The sequence below is a fragment of the Hemitrygon akajei genome, chromosome 2 (genome assembly GCF_048418815.1).
Source record: "Hemitrygon akajei chromosome 2, sHemAka1.3, whole genome shotgun sequence".
Classification (NCBI taxonomy): domain Eukaryota; kingdom Metazoa; phylum Chordata; class Chondrichthyes; order Myliobatiformes; family Dasyatidae; genus Hemitrygon; species Hemitrygon akajei.
Window position 1 is genome coordinate 12188072 of NC_133125.1, and position 18173 is coordinate 12206244.

At 41.0% G+C, this 18173-nt stretch overlaps 1 protein-coding gene across 3 annotated transcripts in view; it reads right to left on the reverse strand.

Moving 5' to 3' along the window:
* The window catches only part of xrcc4 (X-ray repair complementing defective repair in Chinese hamster cells 4), a 375216-nt gene that overhangs the window by 331621 nt on the left and 25422 nt on the right, over positions 1–18173 (reverse strand). For all 3 annotated transcript variants that reach the window (XM_073067077.1, XM_073067085.1, XM_073067068.1), the window contains 2 exons: positions 9843–10001; positions 6316–6503 (listed from right to left, as the gene is read on the reverse strand). In XM_073067077.1, the coding sequence (XP_072923178.1) occupies positions 6316–6503; positions 9843–9981 (327 nt within the window). In that variant the 5' untranslated portion in view covers positions 9982–10001. The remainder of the gene's footprint in view (positions 1–6315; positions 6504–9842; positions 10002–18173) is intronic.

The window sequence follows — 18173 nt, forward strand, 5'->3', positions numbered from 1 at the left end:
TCCAATGTAAGAGTTATGGATGTGGGAGGAGTGGAAGGGAACATAATTGTATGCTGAAGAACCATAAGATCATAAGACCATAACTGTGCTGTTCCATGTTCTAATGTCTCCTCAATATTATTTATTCAAATATTTTTGCACATGTAATATAAAATTGACTCCTCATTTCCAAAGTACTAATAATACTGGACAATTTCATCTCATAGATAACTGAGAATCCTCCTATGTAAGTCCATAAGACATAAGAGTAAAATTAGGCCATTCGGCCAAATGAGTCTGCTCAATCAATTATGGCTGATTTACTTTCCCTCTCAACTCCACTCTCCTGCCATCTCACTGTAACCTTAGACACCCTCTCCAATCAAAAACCGATCAAACCATTGCTCTAAATACAGTGGTTGACTTAAATATAGTGGTCTACAGCCATCTGTGGCATTGAATTCCACAGATTCACCACCCTCTGTTAAAGAAACAACCCCTTATACCCGTTCTAAAGAGATGTCCTTCTCTACTGAGGCTCTACCCACTGTGACATTCATGTATTAGCAGTAGAGTTTGTACAGTTATTAGGGAGAAGTTAACTGAATCCCCTCACACCTCCAAGTAGACATCTGCTTTTGAATGTAATACTTCAACCAACCATTGTGCATGAGAAAAGGAGTGCAAGTTCATCCTACTGTGAGGAACATCCATTTCCAAAATAAGACCATTTCCTTTTTGGAATTAAATGAACACTTCCAAAATGAAATACTTTTCTGTATTGTTAGCCACATGAGGTACAGAGGGACCTAGGGATCCAGGGACATAGCTCACTAAAAGTGGATAAGGTGGTAAATAAGGAATATGGAATACATATCATCATTGGAAGGGGTGTTCAGTATAAAGTAAGGAAGTTATGCTGCACCTATATGAGACTTCAGTCAGATCACACTTGGAGTATTGTGAGCAGTTCTGGTCACCTCATTATAGGAAATGCAACCCTCTCACCGGGCTTTTATGAAAACTCAGCTTGTTAGCTAATTCTGCTAACACCTATGTGACTCAGCGGTGAGAACCTTGATTTGAGTGAATGCTGTGTATATACTGCCCATACACAATTGTCGGTTGGCAAGAAATAACAGATCATACACTGTATAAAATTATAACAAAAGTGTATTTACCAATTTCAACTTTATCAAATAGTTAATAGGAAAAAGAAAATTAAAGGGCCCATTACAGTCAAAGTCCACTGTGCACGCAACATTGGAGCTTATACTGGCATCATCTTTTACTCCTGTGCTAGCCCACAGTCTGCATGAAAGCACCCATCACGGTCCAAACTTCCCTCGAAGTCCATCTTGAACAAACTGGCTCTCAGTCAGGACTATTGGCACTTCCTCCTTGGAGCCATTCATCTGCACAAAGCACTTTGTGCAACGGGGTCTCTCCTTCAAATGACATTCTACAGCTTCTTCCCTTCTGTCGCACTCTGCAACTTCTGGCAGAGGACCCCAAACCGGACTACCGCCCGTCACAACACTCTCTCTGCCCCGCTCTCTCCAGAACTTTCTCCCGATCCCAACACCCTGCTTGGGGCTGACACAACATTCCTAAGTTGAACAACATGTCATCTTATTGCTAGCTGAAACCAAAGCATTCTACTAGCAGAACACACTGCTTTTGTAGAAAACTGCTAAAATGAAATACCTACAGCGTAGCAGTAGAAATCTTAACCAGAAGTATATGGAGACTCTGAGAAGAGTGCAAAGGAGGGTCACCAGGATGCTGCCTGAACTAGAGGGTATGAGTTGTAAAGAAAGATTGGAGATTGGACAAACTTGTGTGGCACTGTCTAGAGTGTCAGAGGCTGAGGGGGGACCTGATCAAAGTTTGTAAATTCATGAGAGGGAGAAATAAAGTAGACAAACAGAATCTTTTCCCAGAGTAGAAATGTCAAATTCCAGAGGACATGTGTTTGAGATTAGAGAGGAGATGTTTAAAGGTAATGTGAGTGCTAGGTGCCTGGAATGAGTTACCGAGGTAATGATGGAATCAGGCAGTTTGATGGAGTTTAAGAGATTTTTAGATAGACACATGAATACAAAGGGAATAAAGGAATATGAATAATACACAGCAGGACATTTAGTATAAACTGGCATGAAGGTTGGCACAAAATTATGGGCCAGATGGTCTATCCGGAGCTGTACTGTTCTATATTCTACAGTATGTCCGTTCATTTGTAAGCCATTGCTTGTTTTCAGAACCTTATATTTGTTTAATAACAGTTACCCCCATCTTGTATTGTGAGATAAATAACTTTTTCACCTACATAGATCATAGACTAACTCTCTGGTTGTGCTGTAGTGTTTGTTTAGGTGGCGATGATTTGAATGGCCAGTCTGGAATCCTTGGCAGCCCTCACTGAGCTTGCTGTGTGGGTGGCTTCGTTTGTACTGCAGCTGCTTGTGACACATACTGCCTTTCTGTGCAGCAACCCCATTAAAGCCACTATTGTTTTAACACTGTGAGAGTTCTCTTCAATGAAAAAATAATACAGTGCACTTCATTTATTATGATACCACAAAAGATAACTTTTTTAAAAAAATGGATGGTAGATAATCCGCAGCATTTGGTTAATAATTTATCAATGAGTAATACTTAAGTATTGGGTTGTATATGGTGACATATATGTACTTTGATAAAAAATTTACTTTGAACTTTAAACTTTAAGTGAAAATATCTTCCACAATGATATTAGCATGGCAGTCCTGACTCAACTAGACTGCATTTCCAGTCCCCTTTTCATTATAATGGCTTAAACAGGTATATAGCAGCAATGTATACATTTTGTATAAATTAAAACGTTTGAGTTGAGTTATTCTCCGATCTTCCAGGTATTTCAGTATTTTTCTCAGTTACTACTTCGTTGTAAATACTTTAATTTGTAAATAATTCAGAAGATGTATAGCTTGGGTGGTTGATGACCGACCGGGTAGAGTTGTTCTCTGATCTTGGAAATTTACTTGCAAATATTTTGTCACCATCAGTGCACTGATGATGTCGCTTCCTACGGTGATGAAACGTTTGCAAGTAAATTGCCAAGATTGGAGAACAACTCAACCCAGTCATCAACTACCTGAGCTATACATTTTACAAATTATTTCCAAATTAAAATATTTAACAACGAAGTAGCAACTGGGAAAAATGCTGAAAGACCTGCAAGGGTTAACTAATACCTCAGCAATTGAGACAGGAAGTATTTTTTCAAGAGGGTCATCACCATTATTATCAATCTCAATGCCCTAAGAGCAAAAATTTAAGCTTCTAACCGTTACACCTAATCTACTAATTCCTTTCCTTCTATAACATTTTCTGCCTCTGTCTTCTACATCAACCAATCAATAACTAATTCCTTGTCACAGGCTAAGTACGCCCACAGAAAAAGAATCTCAGGGTAGTATGCGGTGACATGTATGTACTCAGATAATAACTTTTATTTTGAACTCTGAATGTTCCTTGTCATGAACTTATTTCACTGTTGCCTGCCAAAAAGTTAGACTTTTAACTAAAAACAACAAAATCAGAATCAGGTTAAATAACACTGACATATGTCATGAAATTTGTTGTTTTGCAGTAGCATTTCAGAACAATACATAAAAATACTATAAATTACAATAAAAAATGAAGAAAAAATTTATTAACTAAGTTATGCAAAAGGGAACAGAAATAGTCAGGTAGTGTTCATGGGTTGGTTCATCATCCGTTCAGAAATCCGATGGCGGAGGTGTAGCTGTTCCTAAAATGATATGTTTCCAGTTTAGGAAATTAGCCCCAAAACATAATACCCCCCACATTGCAAATGTGAAGTGAATTGAGTAATTTCATTATTAATTAAGAGAATTGTGTTATATTTTTAAAAAAACTTTCAGTGTTAAAGCAAGAATGGCCTTAATGGGGTTGCTGCCTGAGCGTGAGAAGAGTGAAAGACAGCACAGAATTCTCATCATACAATGAGAATTCAGCATTCACTAATAGCACACTCAGCAGATCTACTCATAAAATGAAAGCTTCAAAATATGAATATTCCTGATAAACAATGTAAAGACACATATTGACACCTATGTGCACTGACACTTCATTCCTGAATGCATCCTGACACCTAACGAAAAGTTCTTTCAAATAAAGTTGAAATGTGAAGTACTTACAAAGATGTAGCCCCAAAGTACTGTACATTCCCAAATTACTGTTAAGAAAAGCCAGATTACCATTTCAATAAAAACATAACATCCTTCAGGGAGGAAGTCTGCCCACAAACGAGGCTGGTTCTTCAAATCCTCCTCAGTTTGGAGCACTGAGGAATGGACAATATCATGCTACACATCCCATGAATAAAAAAATCAAAAAGAGATCATGCATTTTTTGTTAGACACTCGATTTCAATTAACTATGTCTTAAGAATACCAACTTATATAATATTTATAAAGGAACCTTTTTCAATAAAAACATGTACAATCTCATATCTTAAATTTTCCACAACTAATGAAATATCTGAAGTTTTGTGACAGTAAGAATATTGTAGTGATAAAAGAAGAAGTGATACAGCAAATAGCTCTATGAATGACAAACTTGTGTGACCAGACTAGAACAGCAGAGATGAGGAAAGAATCAAAACAAAAGGCAATGGTATCAATTGAGAATACAAGATCCTTTTAAAATAAAAATTCAAATTTAAACTTAATGTTGACAATACAAATAACATTAAAAGTTTTATATTTATCAGGCTTGAACGTAAATGGATAAAATCAACCGAGCACAGCTGTTTTTAAAAAGACATTGCATGCTTCACCCCTTAGGAAAAAAAGAAATAATCGTTTAGGAAATTAAGCTCTTAGGTCACGGGTTACATTACTGAAGGAAGGCAATGTGGTTTATCTTTCAAAGATTCAGATCCACCATTGCACAGTCAGAAGCACAATCATACATTTATACTCTCAAAGTTCAAGTCCATATATGTCACGATATACCACGCTGAGATTCATTTTCTTGCAGGCATTCACAGTAGATAGAAAGAAACAAAATAGAAGCAATGATAAACTACACACAACGATCGACAAACAACCAATGTGTAAAAGAAGATAAACAGTGTTAATACAAAAAAGAACAAATAATAATTAATAAATAATGTTGAAAGCATGAGTTGAGGAGTCCTTAAAGCATAGGCTGTGGAATCAGTTCAGTATTGAAGTGAGTGATGCTATCCACTCTGGTTCAGCAGCCTAATGGTTGAAGGGCAATAACTGTTGCTGAACCTCATGGTGTTATGCAGACATTGTTTTTAAATCAAATTATAACTACCGTAGATTCCGGACTACAGAGCGCACCTGATTAAAAGCCGCTGGCTCTAATTTTAGAAATAAAATCAATTTTTTAATTGTAAAGGCCGCACCGGATTTTAGGCCGCACCGGATTTTAGGCCGCAGGTGTCCCACGTTGTAATATGAGATATTTACACAGAAAGATATTACACGTGAGGATTTTTTAACTTTTAATTAAATCCATATGGTAACAAAAACAAATACATATTGCAAATGCTTTTTTTCGAACCGTGCCCGTAACGCGGCTACTTTTAAATATACGTTGCGTATACTTCTTTACTGAACAACATTCCAATATCTCCTAACGACTGGTAAAAAATATATATACTGCAGCCTACCAGGAAAAGTTATTGATCGCCTTTAACTTAAAAGCAGCGTTCGCTCAGATCCAAAGCCACTCGCGTAATGCGCTCCCCCCTCCTTTCCGTTTATCGCAAACCGGCGTTTTCCCACAAGACACCGCGAAACCGGGTGTGACGTCATAGCATCCCGCGATGTAGTACAGAAAACAAATATAGTTAAAACTCTTCTAACTTTAACTAGAAAATGAATTACTAAGCGAAAATATTATAAACTAAATAACTGCCATAAGGCAGCACAATGTTTTTCTTCGAGTGTTTTCCATGTTGATGAGGGTGAGTACAAATGACTGATTTACAATAATTTAATTGTGAAAGTGCGCTTGATTTATCGTACAATTTCATTGGACCTCTGTGAACTACTCATCAATTTTATTGGTCTACTGTTATGAGGCAAAATGTTTACGAGGCGGCATGAAAAAAATCATGTATTAGCCGCTCCGGATTAAAGGCCGCAAAGTTCAAAGCTGTTCAAAATGTGGGAAAAAAGTAGCGGCTTAAAATCCGGAATCTACGGTAAATGTGACAGCAACCGTATCTGTAAAATAGTATTATCTATATAAAGACAATGTTACATCAATTTAAAATTGTACTCTACTTACTGAGATGTCTTGTGAGACCTTCTCATACGAGAAATGGAAAACTTCTCTTTCGCTGTCCTTTATAAAGTCAAAGCTGTAACGGTTTGTCTTTTCATCCCGTGTTATCAGTGCACATCGAAGGTCTTTCACATACTTTTCCCTGTCCATTTCAGCCTCATTTGCTTCTATTGTTATCTGATCACTTGACACTGGGAACAGAATTGGCAATTTATTATAGCAAATAACCTATTTACGTTTGTACAAACTGACTGTTGCAAGTTTCGTTGAGATTCAAATCCAATTGTGAGTGATGACATTTATAAGCTCAAGCATTTCATATTGCTTTGGAAACCAAGTCAGAATGCCAACATTTGCCAATACAAGTAAAACAAACATTTCCTCAGTTGTACTTCCCTGCTGGCTCACGTGTTTATCCCTTATCCAGCAAGACCATAAAGAATCTTCCCCCACCCTTTTTGTCTCACTCCCGTCAGGGAAGAGGCTACACAGCATCCACACCTGAACCACTCTACTCCCTCAAGTTACTTCCCTCAAGCTGTCATGCTGATCAACACCTCCATCCATTAACTCACCCTAACAACCCCACCACCTCTACATCCACATCAGCCACTCCTTTCCACAGGAAGGACGTGGAAACCATAGAAAGGGTGCAGAGGAGATTTACAAGGATGCTGCCTGGATTGGGGAGCATGCCTTATGAGAATAGGTTGAGTGAACTCGGCCTTTTCTCCTTGGAGCGACGGAGGATGAGAGGTGTACGAGGACATGTTTGGCACAGCTTTGTGGGCCAAAGGGCCTGTATTGTGCTGAAAAACCACGCATCATGGGGAGAACGTACAAACTCCTTACAGGCAGCAACGGTACATAGAAACATAGAAAACCCACAGCACAATACAGGCCCTTTGGCCCACAAAGCTGTGCCAAACATGTCCTTACCTCAGAACTACCTAGGCTTACCCATAGCCCTCTAGTTCTGTAAGCTCCATGTATCCATCCAGGAGTCTCTTAAAAGACCCTATTGTTTCTACGCACCTACGCTCCGTCCGCCACAACAGACAGGATCTCCCGGTTGCCACTCAGTTCAACTCTCCCTCTCATTCCCATTCGGATATGCCCATACATGGCCTCCTCTACTGCCATGATGAGGCCAAACTTCAGTTGGAGGAACAACATCTCATATACCGTCTGGGTAGTCTCCAGCCCCTTGGCATGAACATCGAATTCTCCAACTTCTGGTAATTCCCTCCCTCTCCCTTCCCCATCCCACCTCTAATCTGTCTCCTCTTTTAGCTGCCTATCACCTCTCATGACTCTGTCTTCTTCTACTACCCACAGTGCTTTCCCCTTAGATTCCTTCTTCACCTCTCCTGCCTATCCCCTCCCTGCTTCCCCTCCCCATCCCTTGATCTTTCCTCTGATTGGTTTTCCACCCTCTCCCCACCTTCTTTATAGGGCCCCTGCCCCCTCCTTCTTCTGATTGGTTTTCCACCCTCTCCCCACCTTCTTTATAGGGCCCCTGCCCCCTCCTTCTTTAGTCCTGACGAAGGGTTTCAACCCGAAACATTAACTGCTTCTTTCAACGGATGCTGCCCAACCTGCTGAGTTCATCCAGCTTTTTTGTACATCTTGATTTGACCACAGCATCTGCAGTGTACTTTGTGTTACCCTATTGTTTCTGCCGCCGGCAGCCCATTCCACGCACTCACCACTCTCTGCGTAAAAAACTTACCCCTGACATCTCCTTTGTACCTACTTCCAAGCACCTTAAAACTCTGCCCTCTCATGCTAGCTATTTCAGCCCTGGGAAAAAGCCTCTGACTATCCACACGATCAATGCCTCTCATTATTTTGTACACCTCTCATCCTCCGTCGCTCCAAGGAGAAAAGGCCGAGTTCACTCAACCTATTCTCATAAGGCACGCTCCCCAATCCAGGCAACATCCTTGTAAATCTCCTCTGCATCCTTTCTATGGTTTCCACATCCTTCCTGTAGTGTGGCGACCAGAATTGAGCACAGTACTCCAAGTGGGGTCTGACCAGGGTCTTATATGGCTGTAACATTACCTCTCGCCTCTTAAATTCAATCCCACGATTGATGAAGACAAATTCAGCGTAGGCCTTCTTAACCACAGAGTCAACCTGCATAGCAGCTTTGAGTGTCTTATGGACTCGGACCACATGATCCCTCTGATCCTCCACACTGCCAAGAGTCTTAACTAGCATCACTTTATGTATGTACAATCAGTCTATGTAATTGGTCATTGTGTTTCATAGGATTACTTCTATATATTTATTTATTGTATTTTTATGCTTATTGTGTTTTTATGCTGCATCAGATCCAAAGTAACAATCATTTTGCTCTTCTTTATATTCATATACTAAAGAATGACAATAAGTGATCTTGAATCTTGAATTTCAAGTGTATCAGCCATGCACCGTAGAATATATCTTCTCTGCATACACCTTCCACTACTAGTACAATTAATGTTTCTGAGCACGAAAACCCAGAGCCCTTTCGTGAATCAGAAATCATATCTACATGCCAAATGAAGCAGAGCCCATTGAAGGAGAAGAGCCATTGAGTGGTAGTGTGGGTAAGAACGATAAGGTATTCACAAGAGATTTGGATAACAATCAAAAATATAGTAGTAACTGGTGCTAAACTGGAGGTGGGGGGTGGGGGGAACTGAAAAAACCTGGAAGGGTTAATTAAAACCTCTGCAGTTGAGACAAGAGCAACTTTTAATAAGGTCATCTTTAATAATTATCAATCTCAATGCCCTAAGAGCAGAAAATGGAGTTTTCAACTATTATGCCTAATCTATTAACTCTCTTCCCTCTAAAACACTGTCTGGCTCAGTGATCTACATCTACCAATCAATAACTAATTCCTTATCTGCCACATAACGTTCTTTTCTTTTCACTGCTGCATGCCAAAAAGTTAGACTTCAGTGAGTTGTGGGTGTACCATGTTGATGCCAGAGGCCAATAACTAATTCCTTATTTGCCATGTAAATGTTCCATCCCTCTTCTGGAAGACCTTCAGTCACTTATACATTGCACATCTTACTTCATTCAAACTTCACTCTCCAAATCTTACCCTGGTCCCTGCTGATATATACTGGCACATCAGTTACCCAACCCTCAGACATAAAATTCTCTTTTTTTAATGGCTTAGAATTTTAGCTTGCCTTCATTCACTGTGATTCATTTAGTTCTCTAAGGTCCTCCCTTAACTGTAGGCCAAATGCATAGGCTCTCTGAAACCACTTTCAGAATAATCATTGGATCTTTGCAGCTCAGAGAAATCACTTTGACCCATACTCTGTAAGAACGATCCATTAAGTCCATTCCCCTTCTGTAGAATTATAGAATTCAGTACCTCTGGTGCAAGGTAATTGTAGCAACTGTACCTACATGGACGCATCCTCTAATTTCAAAATGAATGCACATGATTAAAGACGCTAGCATTTCTTAATTAGAAAAAGTACATGAGATTTTTGTGCTTAAACTAATATGAACTGTACCATTTCCGCTCCATGCTTGTTCTCCATTGCACAGAGTTATTGTGAAGCCATTTCCCAAGTCTTCATCCCAACCTATCTTCAGATAGTGTACAGTGTCCGGTGTTGTCAGTGGCCAGATTCTGCAAACATGCACTTCCATTGCCTTGCTTGCTTCAGTGTCTAAAAAAATAAACTGAGAGTTACCTGTCATATCCAAACAATAATGAGAAAAATAAAAATAATGATAAAGGTAGCTTTATTTGTCACGTGTACATCGAAACATACAGTGAAATGCATCATTAGAGTCAACAACCAACACTGTCTGAGGATGTGTGGGGACAGCCAGCAAGAGTTGCCACACTTGGTGCGTCAATGTAGCATGTCCAAAACTTACTAACCCTTACTAACTTGTACGTCTTTGTATTGTTGGAGGAAGCCCATGCATTCGTGGGGAAAAAATATAAACTACTTACAGACAGCAATGGAATTGCACCCGAGTTGTTGACACTGTAATAACTTTTTGCTATTGTGCCACAAAAATAACATCTGTACTTTGAAGCCAGACTTCAGCACTGATAACCAGGAACCAAGCATGTATTCTCCTCTCTCACACACCCCTTCTCTCCACTCACTGGGCATTATATCTCTCTGATCGCCCACACTCCCTTTCACCATCTATAGATCCATGGTCTCCCCATCTCTCCGATTGCTCCTCTATTCACTGGATCCTAATCTCCCCACTCTCTCAGAACCCATCATCCACTCATCAGACCTGTCTTCTCACCCACTGCCCTCACCGGGCCTGTGCCTTCCCACTCTTTAAGCCTTTTACTCTTCTCTCTGTACATCACCTACTGGAAAATAATACAGATTTGCCTTTTTTTATTGGATAAGAATGTGAAAACAGCTTTCAACCTCAACACAGAGCAATTTTCCAACTTAAGTTAACAAACTGATTACCTCGGTGGAATGGTAGTGCAGCAACTAGCAAAACACCAAACAGTGCCAGTGATTGTGGTTCAATTCCTGCCACTGTCTCCAAGAAGTTTGTTTGTTCTCCCCATGACCAATGGGTTCCCTCCAGGCACAGCAATTATGGTGCATATCACAAACCTCCAGTGCCTTGGCAATAATTAATCAGAATCAGAATCACACAGGCGCTAATGGTATCACATTCCCAGGAGTAGATTCAAGACTGTTTATTGTCCTCTGTCGGTACACGAGTGTAAAGGAGAACGAAACGATTGTTACTCCGGATCCGACACAGCATTAAAAAAAACACAATAAGCATAAAGAAAACAAGAAAAAACACAAGAAATATAAATACATAAGATTAGCTTATATACTTCATAGACCATATGTACATAAAGTAACAGGATTATCTTTACATAAGGTGACTCTGACTGGAAATGATAAAGAACTGGTGGTCACAAACACAAGTAAATCTGCAAAACACACAAAATGCTGGAGGAATTCAGCAGGTCAGGCAGTATCTATGGAAAAGAGTAAACAGTTGACATTTTGGGCTAAGACCCTTCATCAGGACTGGAAAGGAAGAGGAGAGGTCAAAATAAGAAGGTGCAGGGAGTGGAGGAAGAAGTACCAGGTGGTAGATGATAGATGAAACTGGGAGGTGGGGGAGGGGTGAAGTAAAGAGCTGGGAAATTCACCCGAGATACAGGGCTGGATAAGGATAAATCTGATAGGAGAGGACAGAAGGCCAAGTAAGAAAGGGAAGGGGTAGGAGCAGCAGAAGGAGGTGAGGGGCAGGTAAGGAGGTAAGGTGAGAGAGGAAAACAGAGATAAGGAATGGTGAAGGACAGGGAGAGGCAATTACATTCCCCCCACCACTCTGAAATGGCATGAACATTGACATGATTTTAAAAGACATCACTAAAGTTTGTATTTGAATTTAGAAAGATAATCACAGAGTTGAAATGAAAAGGAATACTTTCAACAAAGAGGCTTTAATTAACTTAAACAGACAAAAGTACATTGAGGAGGCTACTAAGGTTGTTTGTAGCTAATAAAGATGATCTCACTGCATGCTAATGAAATAAATGCTGAGGATAAACAGCCTTATTCTCAGCTGGTTGGCACATTCACTAAAAATAATGATTTATAAGTGTGAAATGTAGTGAGAATGCTGTCACCTGCAGCCTCTATTTCGATCTTCAATGCGAGATACTGACATGCAAAGTACTTTCCTTGGCCCCGAAAACAAGTTGACGTTCGTCTTCGAGGTTCAATTCATTACACTGCGGTGGCTCTAGACATCTATTGTGGTGCTAGCCCCATTCATGGAGTTGTTGTGAATGAAGAAAGATAAATGAGTTCTGTCAGTGACTTGTGAACAAGGACTGACTGCAAAATGTGATACAATGCAAACTTGGGTAATGTCTCAATAATTCCGATTTACAGGCACAAGTTTCCAACCAGGAATAGAGAAGCTTTTCTCCAAATTAATTCCATCTGATCACAACCCTCAAAGTAAGTTTCAATAAATTCAATATCTTCAGTTATTTTATGACATTGATTTGCACAAAACTATCACAATTCATCATTCAAGAACCCAGTTTCCATTTCCCAGAAAAGTAAATTAATTTGCTAGTACATGTTGAGCATCCCTTATCTGAAATGCTTGAGGCCAGAAGTGTTTTGTATTTCAGATTTTGGAATATTTGCATCTATATAATGATATATCTTGAGGGTGGGATCCAAGTCTAAACATGAAACCCATTTACATTACATATATATCTTATGTACAGCTGGTGTGAAGCTCACAGAATGAACAATCTGCAGTTGGAGGACAATCTCAGATGATGGAGCTGTGTCTTCTTAGACGATCAGAGTTGAATGACCACCACTGGCCAGTTCACCGGGTTCCAGGCGGCGACTGGCTTCATTTCACCATTGATTTCAAACAGCCACCCGTGCCACAGTAACTACAATGGGGGGGGGGGGGTAGTTTTATGTACCTTGCACGTTGGTCCCAGAGTTTCATTTGGCTGTATTCATGTATGGTTGAATGATATTAAACTTGAAATTGTTTTTCTATTTTTCATTAACTTCTGTTCATTACGTATGTGAACCTTCCCAGCGCATTGTGGAACTTTCCGTTAGTGATGACATGTCAATGTTAAAAAAAAAAATTTCAGAGGTTTACAGATTTTGGAATTTCAGATAAAGGGTATTCAACCTGTACAGTACTTCATGCATATCATCACAGCCACTCCACTGCATGTTAGTATTTAGATATAAAAGTATGCCTATTGTCTGCAGTGAGTTAAAAAAGATTTAAAGACAAAAAGAATAGTGTTATTTGTCACATATATATCAAAACATTAAATACAGTAAAATGTACCTTTTGCATCAATGACCAACACATCCTGAGAATTGTGCTGGGGGCAGCCCGCAAGTGTTGTCATGCTACCAGCATCAAAACAGCATGCCCAGAACTTACTAACCTTAATGCCTAAATTTTTGGAATGTGAGAGGAAACTGGAGCACCCAGAAGAAACACATACTCCTAATACACAACACTGGGAATAAGTTCAAAGTCCAATGTACATTTATTATATCAAAGTACATACTGCATGTCACCATGAGATTCATTTTCTTGCAGGCATCCACAGTAGAACAAAGAAATACAGTAGAATCAAAGAAAACTACACACAAAGACTGACAAACAACCAATATACAAAAGACAGAATCAGTTCAGTGTTGAGGTGAGTGAAGTTATCCACACCAGTTCAGGAGCCTAGTGGTTGAAGGGTAATAACTGTTTGTGAACCTGGTGGTGTAGGACCTAAGGCTCCTGTACCTTCTACCCAATGGCAGCAAAGAGAAAAGAGTATGGCCTTATTAGAGAGTAGTGGACTTCCTGTAAATTGACAATTTCTCATGGAATCAATAGAAGCGAGCTACTTACAACAGCCTCACTAATGTACATGACAAAATCGCAAAGAGCATTCATACATAGGACTCGATAAGCAGTTACCAGGAGGATCTAGTTAAAATGGATCTTCAGCATCATCTGCCTGAAAGATACATTCAGCAGATTTACATTAATCCTTGACTCACTAACTCAGGAATTATTTACCAAAGCATCTAGGAGTCATAAATAATAAAGGTGTGAGGTAGTATAATTGGTGGGAATGCACAAAATTCACAACCACCGACATTGAGTTGAGGTTTCACTTTTAGAGGCTGATCTGACATGATGATGTAATTACTTAAAGGGTTTTTGGCATGGTTTAAGTTCTTTTTTTTGGAGTTCAGTAAATGAGTTGCTCTGGTTTTTCTGAAACTTACAACGCCTCCACTGTTTTATTACCGAACACCCACACTGGTGACCCCAATGCTCCAGGACAATTGCAGAGTTAGTGAACATGTTTGCCAAGGCAGTCACTTTGAAACTACCGGAGTTAAGGAACAAAATGCTATTGCTTGGTTCATACAAACTGAGGCTCAATTTGCACTTCAAGAAATCTCTATGACAACACCAAAAATATCGTAGCATCGCTTAGTAACTCCACGGCGTAAGAATGATGGGTCTAAGAGAACACATGCATGAGCACGATAAACACCGGTTGCTGAAAACTCATCTTTTATAGACTTTTGGACTCTCAGAGTCTGAGTATTTCAACAGTTGCTCTCCTTGCCTGTCTTGGCGATGGTAAGCCTTCAGAGCTAATGGACCATATGCTGTCTCTGCTGGAAATCATCATCCTTGTTTTATTTTTAAAGAACTCTCCACGCAGCAAATGCCTGATCAAGTTCGCATAGCCCTCACTAATGCACCCGTGAAGGACTATAGGGAGCTTGCGAAAATGGTTGATAGTCTATACTCAGCCAGGCAACGATGCATCGTTCCTCTTCCTTTCTCTACCTCAATAAGCCCAGTCAGCAAGGCCCCCAGAATAAGGATGCATGTGGCAGTGAAGCAGACAACCCCAGGCCTGTGTTTTTACCATGATCGTTTTAATACAAATGCTAGGAAGTGCCAACCACTTTGAAGTTTCAACAATACCTGCGTATCAGGACATCAGTGGTCTGTGAACAGCTGAGTTCCAGCTGCCAGCGTCGTCTACTGCTCATTACGGACACCATTTCAGGGCAACACTTCTTGTGTGGCACGGGTACTCAAATAGAGTGTGCTGTCAGCATTGCCTATTGATGAGAAGGCAAACAGCACCCACGGCAGCAAGATCCTAACTTACGGGATATGACGGGTGACACTCTACTTCAGTGGGCAACATTACACATGGGACTTTATCCTGGTTAAAGTGGCTAGACCTCTGCTCGGTGCAGATTTTCTGTGTGCCCAAGGATTGTTGGTCAATGATCTTAAGAACTGCCAGCTAGTGGATGTAAGTTCCCCACAACAACTCCGTCAACCGCATGCAACTCTGCATAGTTCGCTTAATTGCTGGGCAAATTCTCAAACCTAACCAAGCCCACATTCTACATGACATTCACAAAACATGGGGTCGAGCACCACATTTCCACAACTGGCCCACCAGTCCATGCCCACGTGCGCAGACTGGACCCAGAAAAGCTGGCAAACCGCAAAGGCTGAATTTGCGAACATGGAAAGACTTGGCATTGTATGCCAAATAGCCCCTGGGCTTCACCCCTCTATGTGGTCCCTAAGTCCAACAGTGGTTGCCACCCATGTGGTGATTACCAACGCCATAATGAAACCACCACCCCCTGATCATTTCCTGGTCCCACACATCTACATTTAGCTGGAAAGTGAAGTTCTTCCAAAGTCGATTTAGTTAGGGGTTACCATCAGGTGCCTGTGTGCTTGGAGGACATTCCCAAAACAGCTGTGATGACCCCTTTTGGCCTCTTTGAGTTTCTGCGCATGCCACTTGGGCTGAAAAATGCAGCATACACTTTCCAACAGCTGATGGACTCCATATAAAAAGACTTAAGATTTTTTTTTTGTTTACCTGGATGACATACTTTTTGTCACTGCATCCAAATCTGAACACGAATTCTATCTCTGCACACTTTTTGAGTGCTTAAGCCAACACAGGTTGACTATTAACCCTGCTAAATGCCAGTTTGGGTTGTCAACCATTGACTTTCTCAGCCATCGCATCTCCGTAGAAGGTTCCAACCCTTCCTATCAAAAGTAGCCGCTATTATGGATTTCCCACGCCCTGCACAACTTCAAATCTACAGGAGATTTTTTAGGTTTGGTGAAATTTCTATCACCACTTCATTTTGCTGAACTTATGCTTTCCCTACATATTGCGCTTAAAGGCAATACTCCTAATCAAGTGCCTAACGGGTCAGCAAACATGATCAGGGCATTTAATGACACCAATCAAGCTCTTTATAACATGACTCTACCTGCGCATCCGCTCCCCAACTTATCCATAGCCACTACTACTGATGCTTCAGATTATGCTGTGGGTGCTGTGCACAAACAGCTGGCTGGTGGAGGGTGGCAGCCATTTGCCTTCTTCAGTGGCTAGCTCCATAACCCTGAAAGGAAGTACCATGAATATGAAGATAGAAGATAGAAGAAGAAACTGAGATATGAAGATAGAAGACCATGAGCTTCTCGGTCTCTATCTGGTTGTCCGCCTTTTTTGTTTTCTCTTAGAGAGGCGCCATTTCACAGTTTACAATGACCACCAACCCTTCATGCAAGCAATGGCCAAAACATCAGATCCTCAGTCTGCACAGTAGCAATGCCACCTAGCCCATATATCCGAGTTCACAACTGATATATAACATATCAAGGAGAAAAATAATGCTGTGGCCAATTGATTCTCACAGCTAGCCATTGAGCCCATACACATTGGGGTTGATTATCCCGGCATGGGAGCCAAGCAAGCTACTGACCCAGAGGTCCAGGCTTACAGTACAGCAGTTTCGGGCCTATGGTTGGCTGACAATAAGTTCAGGGAGGGTTTCTCTCCCACGCAATGTCTCAACCGGTTGCCCTCGCCCCATCATGCCCGCAAACTGGAGGCGAGCTGATTTTGACTCCATAATTGGCCTCTCGCATCTGCGCCAGAAGGCCTCCCAGAATCTGGCTGCACTAAAGTTTGTGTGCATGGCCTTCGAAAGGACTGTGTGATTAGTCTGCAGACTGTGTGGAGTACCAGAGGGCAAAAATTAACCGTCACATTCAGGTGCTATTGGCACCTTTTGATGTCCCTGAGCAATGGTTTGATGTCAATCTGGACCTTGTTGGTCCTCCTCACCACCTCCTCTGGTTTAGCAAACCTCCTTACTATGGTAGACTGTACCACCAGGTAGCCAAAGGTCACCTCCCTAGCATTGATGACAGCTACAGATGTGGCTCGGGCAATTATCAGCATCGAGGTTGCTCAGTTTGGCACTCCATCTGATATTTCCTCTGACTGCGGTCCCCAATTCATATCAAACATCTGGGCTGCAATGGTCCCAGAACCTCAGTGTTAGGTTACATCACACCACAGCATATCACCCACAGTCCAATGGCCTATTTGAGCGGTTTTACCACTCTTAAAGGCTACTCTGAGGGTTTCCCTCACTAATAAGTGTTGCAATGATCATCTCCCATGGGTCCTGCTGGGACTCAGAGTCATTCCAAAAGAGGACCTGCAGGCATCCTTGGCTGAGTTGGTATACAGACAACAATTATGAGTGCCAGATGATTTCACCCTGACACCATGCCACCTGGTCAGCTTCTCAACAGCATTCCACCAACTTCAATAAATCCCACATTTTGGAATGAGGGAGAAAAGACTTTTATCACAGATAAGAGGTGTAAACTGGGATATATTTCAGTAGATTGCCTTAAACCCTAAAACTCTCACTAAGTTTTATAGATGCACCGTAGAAAGCATTCTTCTAGGGTGCATCACAACCTGGAATGGAAGTTGTCCTGTCCAAGACCAGAAGATGCTGCAGAAGATCGTGAACATAGCCCAGCACATCACACAAACTAATCTTCCATCCTTGGACTCACTTTACACCGCACACTGTCGGAGCAGTGCTGCCAGGATAATCAAGAACACAACCCACCCAGCCAACACACTTTTTGTCCCTCTTCCCTCCGGGAGAAGGTTCAGGAGCATGAAGATACGTATGGCCAGATTTGGGAACAGCTTCTTTCCAACTGTGATAAGACTGCTGAACGGATCCTGACCCGGATCTGGGCCGTACCTTCCAAATATCCAGACCTGACTTGCACTACCTTACTTTCCCTTTTCTATTTTCTAATTATGATTTATAATTTAAATTTTTATTATATTTATTTTGATTTGTACTCCAGGGAGCACGAAGCACAGAATCAAATATTGCTGTGATGATTGTACGCTCTATTATCAATTATTTGGTGAC